The sequence below is a fragment of the Melitaea cinxia genome, chromosome 12 (genome assembly GCF_905220565.1).
Source record: "Melitaea cinxia chromosome 12, ilMelCinx1.1, whole genome shotgun sequence".
NCBI classification, from domain to species: Eukaryota; Metazoa; Arthropoda; class Insecta; order Lepidoptera; family Nymphalidae; genus Melitaea; species Melitaea cinxia.
The window spans coordinates 4641977-4652701 of NC_059405.1; the positions used below are offsets into that span (position 1 = coordinate 4641977).

The 10725-nt window shown below is 37.7% G+C and overlaps 2 protein-coding genes across 2 annotated transcripts; both read left to right on the forward strand.

Annotated features, from left to right (window-relative positions):
* The first annotated feature begins 4489 nt into the window (after positions 1–4489).
* On the forward strand, positions 4490–8191 carry LOC123658673. The gene has a single exon (XM_045594030.1). The coding sequence runs from the start codon at positions 4490–4492 to the stop codon at positions 8189–8191; it is 3702 nt and encodes a 1233-aa protein (XP_045449986.1).
* Positions 8192–8509: 318 nt separating this feature from the next.
* Positions 8510–9772, forward strand: LOC123658674. The gene has a single exon (XM_045594031.1). The coding sequence runs from the start codon at positions 8510–8512 to the stop codon at positions 9770–9772; it is 1263 nt and encodes a 420-aa protein (XP_045449987.1).
* The last annotated feature ends 953 nt before the right edge of the window (positions 9773–10725 follow it).

Genomic DNA, 10725 nt, shown 5'->3' on the forward strand with positions numbered 1-10725 from the left:
ACACTGATTGAAAGCAGTATTATTCAGCTTCCTCAGTTGGGCTGCTCTGGATTTTGAGCAGGATATCTTGCTGTGCCCTACCTCAGTTAAATATAATATGTTCAACAGACCAGAACAAATTTTAGTCCACTTGTTTTATTCTTACGTAATTTGAATTCATGATATTTACTTATGTACACCAAGTGACTCAGCCAGTTTGTAAAATAAAATTAAAAATATATATTTACATTTTAAAGAAACACCGCATTCTGCTATTCAATGTTCATTGGCGCCGATAAACTTATACGCGAAATGCGCTATTTTACGCGCACGCAAATTCTTAGAACGATAAACGTTTCAATAGATAATTATTATTTGCACGCAATTTTCACCGATACCATGTTTGAACGTGTCACTGCAAGGTAATGTTTGCAGTTAATTATGGTAATGGATTGCAGTATAAACACCTCCCTGTCTGAGACTGTTTACACTATGAGTTCCGGAATATTCGAAATTTGTTAAGTGGAGTAATTTCGGTTTGCCGTTACTGAGACGTGGTTTTGTGTAGACACTGTCCTGGTGAATAAGGTATTAGGGGCGTATTCTTACGCTGTAATTCTATTTTTTTTTATTCGGATAAAATTGAAATATCCTGGGAGTTTCTTTACAATCACTGATTAAATTTTGATTACAATAACTTATTATGATTGACGTGTTCATATTTCAGGTCATTATTCGGAACTAAAATTAGTTTACAAATAATAAATACGTATACAAAGTACATGTTTTAGGATTTGATTTGAATTTTGATTTTGTAGAAACGACCTGTCTGCGTAGAGGTCATAACAACAGGCGAAGCACTAATGGTCACGGGTTTGTTTTTATACCATAATCAAATTGAAGGGTACAGGGGCAAAACAAGAAATGTCACAAAAACAAAAAGTTATGTAATTGACATTTTAATTTTTCAAAGTTAAAAACTTTCTTAAGTGTCAGTTAAAATTATAAAACGCTAATAGGAACTTTAGTTTACATTATAAAGTCTTATTTTTAGGAACATAAAATATTGAAATGAAAATATATATTTTTTTATAATTAAAAAATTAAAGTAATTCACTTTTGGAACATACAAAAACTGGTAATGTCCACTGTGTCCCATACAAGGAATGTCCAACTTAATAATTTTTTTACTAATTATGCATGAGGAATGCCTTCAAAGTAGGATTGAGCCCCTTTAGAACAAAATCTTTTTAAATCCATTAAATCCTTGTACTTTTCTGCACTAATAGGTAAAAAAAATTGATAGGAAAATTCTGGTAATTCAAATTCATTTGATGTGTCTGATCCAGTTCCCTTTTTTGCCACTATGGGTGATTTCTCCCATATACCATTATAAGTACTTCTGTGTAAAATAATTCTAGGGTGTTCTCTTACACACATTATTTCTCTTTGAGACTGCACAGGAAATGAGCATTTTTTCAGATATTTATTTTGAAAAAATTCTGAAAATTTTCTGATTACCTCGCCTATTCCTACCTCAATCACCTCAAAGGGTTTGGGTCTATGGTGACTAACTCTCAGCAAATCATACTAATGGTATGGAACTTCCATGGGGGTTTTTAGATTGATAAGGCCCATATTTTTGTCACATTCTAAGTATGAATGTCCTCGCATTGGATATGTTATTTTTATGGAATCCAAAAGTTTCATTTTATGGACAACAAAATGAATGAATCTTACCACTGTGTAGTTCTTATTCTGTCCACCTGCTGAATCACAATATATTTCTAAATGCTTAATACGACTATCCAGGTGGTTAGTAAAATAATGAAACAGAAATGAAACCACTTCATCTGATCCCTTGCGTCCGCAGGTTTCAGGTTAGGTATAAAAGTAGGAGCTTGCATCTCCCAATATATGGATATTAAAAGAGTACATTGATAACTGACGCTTGTAATACACATCGTTTGTTGTAATGTTTGGCAGGGATACATTCTTCTGGTAGTCCATGGCAATCGCTTGAAATTCCACATCTCTCTTGCTCCTCATTCTTGCATTCTTCTTGCGATCATAAAATGTTTGAGACTTTTTCTTATGGAAATTGTTAAGAATAATTAACCGATTAAGTTCAACAGTATTTCCTTCAGCTCTTAATGCCTTTGCTTTTATTGTAAATTCATCACAAGTACTGCAAGTATCAGTCCTTGGATAACCAAATGATATATTAAACTCTGTGTTAAAGATGGTTCTGTAAGTTTCATAAGATACATGATTTGGTGACTCATATGCATCCAAGTATAATTTATACATTTTTTTTTATGTTTAGATCTTCGGGCAGATATTCTTTTTTTTGTATCATTTAAGCTGTAGTGACTTAACCTTCCTTTGAAGGATTTTATATGATTACATATTAGATTTTTAATGTTATTGTCTAATCTCTTGTTTGAACTCGACTTGCCTCTTTTGTCACTTGGTGCAGTACCTGTCATTTTCAATGACTTTTGAAGATGTTCAAGTTTTCCTTTAGTAAGCCCAAATATGGATAAAAATGCCTTATAGCAAACAGGTACTTCCCTTGTGTCATCATTTTCTATAACCCTCACCTTGTAAGTGAAATGGGTTTGGTGGAAATTAGCATCCATTTCATCTGTCTTTCTACTTCGCCTTCTTTTTATTGAACATATATTTATCAAGCCACATAAGTATAAATTTTGATCATTTGTGCCCTTCATGCTGTTGAAGTCTTTAAGTAATTTTACACGTTGCTCCGATGATATTCTATCGAAACATTTTAATCTTTTACACCTACAATCATCTCCTGGCTCGTGCGTAGCAACTCTCATTTTTTTCATCACTTCCCGCATTCTTCCTGTTTTCTTTCGTTTCTTTGTTTTATGCACAAAGCTGTTATTATTTTCTTCGTCACTATCAATCATTTTACTAATAATAGACTGAAAAAAAAATAACTATATTTACGAAACAGCCGCTCCAAATAAATACTCGACATAATTTCAAAGTTGACATAAGTATTTTGACAGCTTGGACATTCCTTCTTACGTTCCGTTACACTATGGACCTCCCCTGTTTTGTTCCTGTATACAGTTTTGAAACTTTAGTAATAGATCTGACTATACGCGTTGTTACACTTTTTGTGTAATGCCAACTAAAAATACACAGGAAAATTAAAATATTGCCATCAAAAAATAGTTTTTGAATTTTTGTGACATTCCTTGTTTTGCCCCTGTACCCTTCAATTGGAAAAAAAATATTGCATTTTATTACCATCAATTTGATTTAAAAAGTTTGTACCTGAAAAGACAAACCTTGAATTACTACTTTACTAGAAAACATTCAAATAACATTGTTTTATCTATATCTAATATAATCCTTCACTTGCCTATCAACTATTTGTTGAGTTTGTTTATACATATCACTCTTCATAATAGGCGTTAATCCCGTAATCCTAATCGTTATTAATATTTTATGTACAAAAACGAAATTGTCACTACACGAAGATTGACAGTTCGCTTGTCTATTTACGGATTATTTGCTTGCTTGGAGACTTTTACCGTAACTGACGCGTTGCTTCATATACACGCTGTCGAATGAATGAAATATTAGATGTATTTTCTTTTGTTCTCTATAGGATTTCTATGACAGTGATGTTATTTGCCTTTTATATAAAAGTGCACTTTTCTGTCCTCTGTTCAAATGAGGGGTTCTGTAGTTGGTATAGATTATACGAAGAAAATAAAATGCTAGCCCTTTTTTAAATTTTACCTTTTGTTTTAATTTACCAGCTACTCTGGCAATGTACTTCTGCATAATCGTCCAATACTATTAATATTTAATAATACTGTCACATACAACTAAAGAATCGCATATCGAAACGATTTGTTTTTCTCATACAATGTTTTTTGGAACGAGTCTGTCAAAGTATTATTAAAATTGAAGTATATTTATTGTTCCGTACCGGAACAAGATCTTCGTATTTACGTACATTTACAGGATAACATGAATTGGACAATTTCAATTTCATATTATTATTTTTTCTTTAATTGTTAATGGGTTGCTTAGCGATATATTACTGTATCCGAACGCACCGTGTTGCGCGCCCTCTAGTAAGGGCGCATGAACAGTCCCGAGAGAACCGTTGCCGCAAGCGCATACGATACTGTTACCTACCGTTTAACTCGATCGAGGACAAAAACATATATCTTTCGCTGGAGATCCGAACTGGTGTGTCCCTATGGTGGTGTTCGCCATATGAATTGGAACTATTAGTGAACTGCCGAGTCGCTGATCTGCCCGGACCGAGCCAGCTCACGTGTTGCAACGGAGATCGGTAAGTCGCTAGTGACCCCAGTTTAATAGCGAACATAAATTTTTGTTCCTTCGAACCAGGATTATTGTCCAGCTTATGTTATCCTATTCAATTGAGTACGAACTCATTTTTCAACCAACGTATTTCTTTTCGTATTTTCTTTCGCCGCCATCTTTGTTACGCAAAATGCCGGACGGAATAAAGTTAGAAATATTATGTGAACAGGATATTTTCGAAAGAGATTTGATTCTCGACGAGCTTAAACGCATTTTACAGCTTGCAACCACAAATGATCAACAATTTCGTTCGCGAGCTAGTGATTTAAATTCACATCAAAGAAAGTTTAACAAAATTCAAAGTAAAATTGAGAAAACGCTCATTAAACACAAGCTATTTGATAAAGACGAGCATATTAAAATACGTAATGACTTTAACGATGTATATTATGCCATTATTTCGTACGTAAATAGTTTCAAAAATGACGATCTCAATCGGCGTCGGTCACTTCATCAGGACGATATTTGTCATAAAAGAAATTTACCCGTCTTGCCTTTACCCGAGTTTAACGGTGATCCTACCGATTGGCAATCGTTTTTTGATTTATTTTGTTCATTAGTACACGACAACAGAGCCTACACGGAGACGGAAAAATTACGATACCTACTACTTTCGGTTAAAAATGAACCATATAATTTGATTAAATCACTCCCTATAACAGGAGATAATTATATTATTGCGTTAAAAATTTTAAAATATAGATATGAAAATAGGCGAATTATTGCATCGAAACATTTAGATCGTATACTTGACCTTGAAACATGTTCCGAGCGATCATATCATAGTGTACGTAATTTATTAAATGTCTACCAAGAAAACATCAGGGCGCTTGAAGTCATGGATTTTCCTATAGACCAATGGAGTTTTATATTACTTAACATATTACTGCGTAAAATACCTATAAGTTTAAGAAAAAATTACGAACGTTCATTGTCAAGACCGTCCGACATACCAGATGTTAATACTTTAATTGAATTTCTAGAACGCGAAATATCAGCTGACGAAATCGCTATAGCTTCTTATACGCAGTCCACTAAAAACTACCCACAACATATAAATAATCACCGTACGAAGATTGGTGGGAAGTCAAACGCGATACATCGAAACTCATTCAATGCAAGTGTCGCTTCAATCACAGAACAAACTGGACCTTATGTCAATAGTAATAGAGATCGATCTTGCTTGAAGTGCTCCGGTCAGCATTTAATATCTAAATGTACAGAGTTTTTAAATCTTTCTCCGCAGGATAGGTACAATTTTATTAAAAACAAAAATATTTGTTACAATTGTTTAAACGTCGGACACGATGTTAAAAATTGTAAATCGAAATTTGTGTGTCGTACGTGTCAAAAGAAACATCATAGCCTTATTCATTTAATTTCACCGCAGTCTTTAGCAATTGTAAACAAAACTGCCACGGCTAGCGCCGTTTCGCTTCCTCTTACGGAGGATAAACAGGACGATCGCGTACATAATAATTACGCAACAAAAATGCATTCGTCGCATTCCATGGTTACGGTATTATTATCTACGGCTTTAATTGATTTATATTTAGGAAATAATAAGATTTCATCCGTTCGGTGTATAGTTGACAGTGGAAGTCAGGCTTCGTTTATAAGTGAAGCATGCGTACAGCGTCTTGGTTTGCCGCGCACTAACGTTCACATACCAGTATTAGGCATAGGAGATACGGAACCATTGATGCCCAGGGGTATGGTTACGTGCGCGATTACGCCTAAAAATAAACATCATCCCGTTATTCCGGTTGACGCATTAATCTTGCCTAAGTTAATGTCAAAAATGCCTAATTTGTCTTTGCCTTATACTAAGTGGCCTCACTTAAAGGGACTTACCTTGGCTGATCCTCATTTTCATACACCCCAACCGGTTGAAATGTTATTAGGAGCGGATATACTATCCCACATTTTATTAAATAACACTATTACGGGTCCACCGGGTACACCGATCGCTATGAATAGTGTGTTCGGTTATTTACTGTTAGGGAAACTTACTTTCAATACAAACATTTCGACTCCACTCCAAGTTTGTTATAGCTCGTTTGACAACGACAACTTACAAAGATTTTGGGAGCTGGAGTCAGTGCCAGAAAAGCGGAGTTACACTCCCGATGAGGAATTATGCGAATCCTTTTTTCGAAGAACGCATAATCGAGACCTCACAGGGCGATACGTGGTCGCTCTGCCCTTCAAGGTCAACGCCCCGCCCCTCGGCGAATCTAGACAAATCGCAGTAGCACGTTTTCATAAATTGGAATATAGGTTAGAACGTAATCCCCAGCTGAAGATTGACTATCACGCTTGCCTTCAGGAGTACATTGACCTCAATCATATGGAGCTCGTTGATGATAAGCCTTCAGTTGGTGCGAGTTACTATATCCCACACCATTGTGTGATTAAGCCCTCAAGCCAGACAACACGCACCCGAGTTGTTTTTGATGCCGGCTGTCGTACGACCAGTGGGTACTCATTAAATGATGTGCTGTTCTCGGGACCTAAACTTCACCTAGATATTGTAGACGTTCTTTTAAAATTTCGTGTTTATCGTGTTGCTTTCTGTTCAGATATAAAACAGATGTTTCGTAATATATTGTTACGTGAAAGTGATAGAGATTTTCAGCGTATTCTCTGGCGTCGATCACCAGAGGAACCTTTACGTGACTATAGACTTCGTACAGTCACCTTCGGCGTCAATTGTTCTCCCTATCTCGCACTTCGTACCATCCGACAATTAGCTTGCGATGAAGGCGAGCGTTTGAAATTGGCTGCAGCTGTTTTACTAAATAATGTCTTCGTTGATGACGTCATTACGGGCGCCGACAGCGAAGCCCAGGCTCTTCTACTTCAGCAGGAGCTGATTGCTATTTGCGCAACGGCTGGGTTCGAGCTACGCAAATGGCATAGCAACTCGCAAGCGGTTCTCGCCGCAGTCCAGCCCTCAGAGTTTCATGGTGAGCGGTGTGAGAGTGTTCTTTTTTCAGAGATGGAGGGTGACAAAGGTGTGAATGTCCTCGGATTGCAGTGGAACCCCCGAGCAGACTCATTTAGCTTCAAGGTTCATGTTACTTCGCGCGAATACACTAAGCGTGCTATATTATCTGAAATAGCAAAAATATACGACCCTCTCGGGTTATTGTCGCCGATAACATTATTTGCTAAGCATTTAATTCAGTTGATGTGGTTAGCGAACATTGGTTGGGACGAGCCCCCGCCTATTGATATATTAAATTCATGGACTTATTTTACTAAAGAGCGACCGCTTTTAGCATCGATTTCTTTTCCCCGTTATATTTTTAATACTGATGACTTAGAATCTATTCAAATACATGGTTTTTCTGACGCGTCTCAAGTCGGTTACGCCGCATGTGTTTATATACGCCATGTAGGCAAGAGCGGTGATTGTGAGACACATTTAATAATGGCAAAAACTCGGGTCGCACCGTTGCGTGTATGTCTTACTATCCCTCGCCTTGAACTGATGGCTGCGCTTTTGCTATCAAAATTAATTGAAAAGGTAAACCACGTATACGGAGACAAGATCCGTTCCGGCCACATTGTAGCTTGGTCCGACTCTTCGGTCGTATTGGCATGGCTTCGTTCTTCTCCGCATGAATGGAAGACTTTTGTTTCTAACCGCGTCAGTGAGATCTTGACCCGCGTACCCGCAAGCTGCTGGCGTCACGTTCCGTCTGCTGACAATCCCGCAGACGCGGCCTCTCGCGGTCTATTGCCGGCAGCATTAGTTAAGAGTGACTTGTGGTACCATGGTCCCGTATGGCTCCAACAAAGTTCCGACTCTTGGCCTATACAATAAACGATCGTAAATACAAGCGAAGAAAAGCGCAACAATAAAGAACATCTTGATAAGTATTCATACACAGCTATGACGTATACTTTTAGCGATACGGATAGTTTTATTTCACGATATTCGTCGTTAAATAAACTTGTGTGTGTAACTGCTTTCATATTTCGTTTTTATAACAAATGTAAAAATAAACATATTAAACAATCGCTTCCTAATTACATTACCGTCCCTGAATATAACTTTTCACTTAATCGCCTTATACTTTTGACTCAGCGGTCTGTTTTTAGTGAGGATATAAAAAATATTTCTAACAATAAATTAGTTTCGATGAGCTTACGACGTCTTACGCCATTTCTGGATAGTGACGGATATTTACGCGTGGGAGGACGCATTGACAAATCTCTTTTACCATTTAATTCTAAACATCAATTGATTTTACCTAAACGACATCCCTTAACGGATCTTATAATCGATGACGCTCACCTGGTCAATTTACACGCGGGATCTCAATTAGTGCGTAACTCACTTTTACAGCGATATTGGATTTTGTCGAGTCGCGATATCGTGCGCCAGCGCATACATCGCTGCGTACGGTGCTTCCGCGCGCGCCCCGTGCGTATGCAACCGCGTATGGGACAGATCCCTGAATCTAGACTACGTCCAACTCGTGCCTTTAAAAAGACGTCTGTAGATTTTGCGGGTCCTTTTTACGTTCGTGCTAATAAAGTTAGGAATGCTAAAGTAATAAAGTGTTACGTTGCAGTTTTTGTATGTATGGCGGTAAAGGCCGTACATCTTGAGCTCGTATCCGAGTTGTCTGCAGAAGCCTTTCTGGCCGCCCTACGACGCTTTACGTCTCGGCGTGGCTATTGTACAGACATTTATTCAGATTGTGGAAGGAATTTTGTCGGTTGTAATAATTATTTAAGGGATTTATACGCGTTTTTACGTAGCGATCCAGTTCTAAATATTTTAAATAAACAAACTTTGAAGCAGGGCCTTACGTGGCATTTTCAACCTCCTTACGCTAGTCATTTCGGCGGCTTGTTTGAAGCCTCCGTAAAGAGCTTTAAACATCATCTTCACCGCGTGGTAGGGACACGAATTCAAACGTACGATGAGATGCACACACTAACGTGTCAGATAGAAGCTGTTTTAAATTCACGACCTCTTTGCGTATTGAGCTCGGATGCTTCGGATCCTCTCCCATTGACCCCAGCGCACTTCCTGGTAGGAGAACCCTTGACGGCGGTCCCTGATGTCTCCTTGGTAGACGAAAATCCTAATCGCCTAACTCGTTGGCGCTGGATTCAACAGTCGGTTCAACATTTTTGGAAACGTTGGAGTAAGGAGTATCTTCACGAACTCCAACAGACTAATAAATGGTTCCAAGACCGCGGCTCCACTCTCCGTGAGGGCACTGTTGTTGTGGTATGTGACGAGAATCTTCCACCTCTCCAATGGAAGCTCGCACGTATTCACGCGCTTCATCCCGGCTCTGATCAGGTCGTACGAGTCGTAACACTAAGAATGGGCAGTACGCTTTTCAAACGTCCTGTTGTCAAGATTTGTCCTCTACCATTACAATAGTCAAAATTATTACAAACAATATTTAATAGTTAGGTTTAGTTTTAATTTGCATATTTCATAGTTAAGTTTAGTTTTAAATTACATAGAATTTTCTTCAACTCTGTACTCTTTTCTTTAAAAGACACTACGTGCTTTTAAGGTGAGCGGCATGTTCCGTACCGGAACAAGATCTTCGTATTTACGTACATTTACAGGATAACATGAATTGGACAATTTCAATTTCATATTATTATTTTTTCTTTAATTGTTAATGGGTTGCTTAGCGATATATTACTGTATCCGAACGCACCGTGTTGCGCGCCCTCTAGTAAGGGCGCATGAACAGTCCCGAGAGAACCGTTGCCGCAAGCGCATACGATACTGTTACCTACCGTTTAACTCGATCGAGGACAAAAACATATATCTTTCGCTGGAGATCCGAACTGGTGTGTCCCTATGGTGGTGTTCGCCATATGAATTGGAACTATTAGTGAACTGCCGAGTCGCTGATCTGCCCGGACCGAGCCAGCTCACGTGTTGCAACGGAGATCGGTAAGTCGCTAGTGACCCCAGTTTAATAGCGAACATTTATTTTTATTGAAATTTGACTCAATTGAGATTTCAACTGAGTCAAATTTAAAAATGAGCTAGAATTTTTTTCACGCAAAGTGAAGTGCCATTTGTAGGAACGTAGTTAAGAGTCGAACTACATGTCTAAATAAAAATTAATCGCCAAATATAGTGTGTGTCATTTGGCCCCACCTAAGTTTATTTGAGATCTAACAACAACTTTTCGAGTTATATCTAAGAATGCGTTTTTACTTGACTATTTTTCGTCGACCTACGTTGTATTATAACGCATAACTTTTTCCTGGGTGTACCGATTTTGATGATTTTTAATTTAATCGAGTAAGCGCTAAACTCGGGAATGGTTTGATCGATTTGATTTTTATTCGATTATTTATTTAAGATTT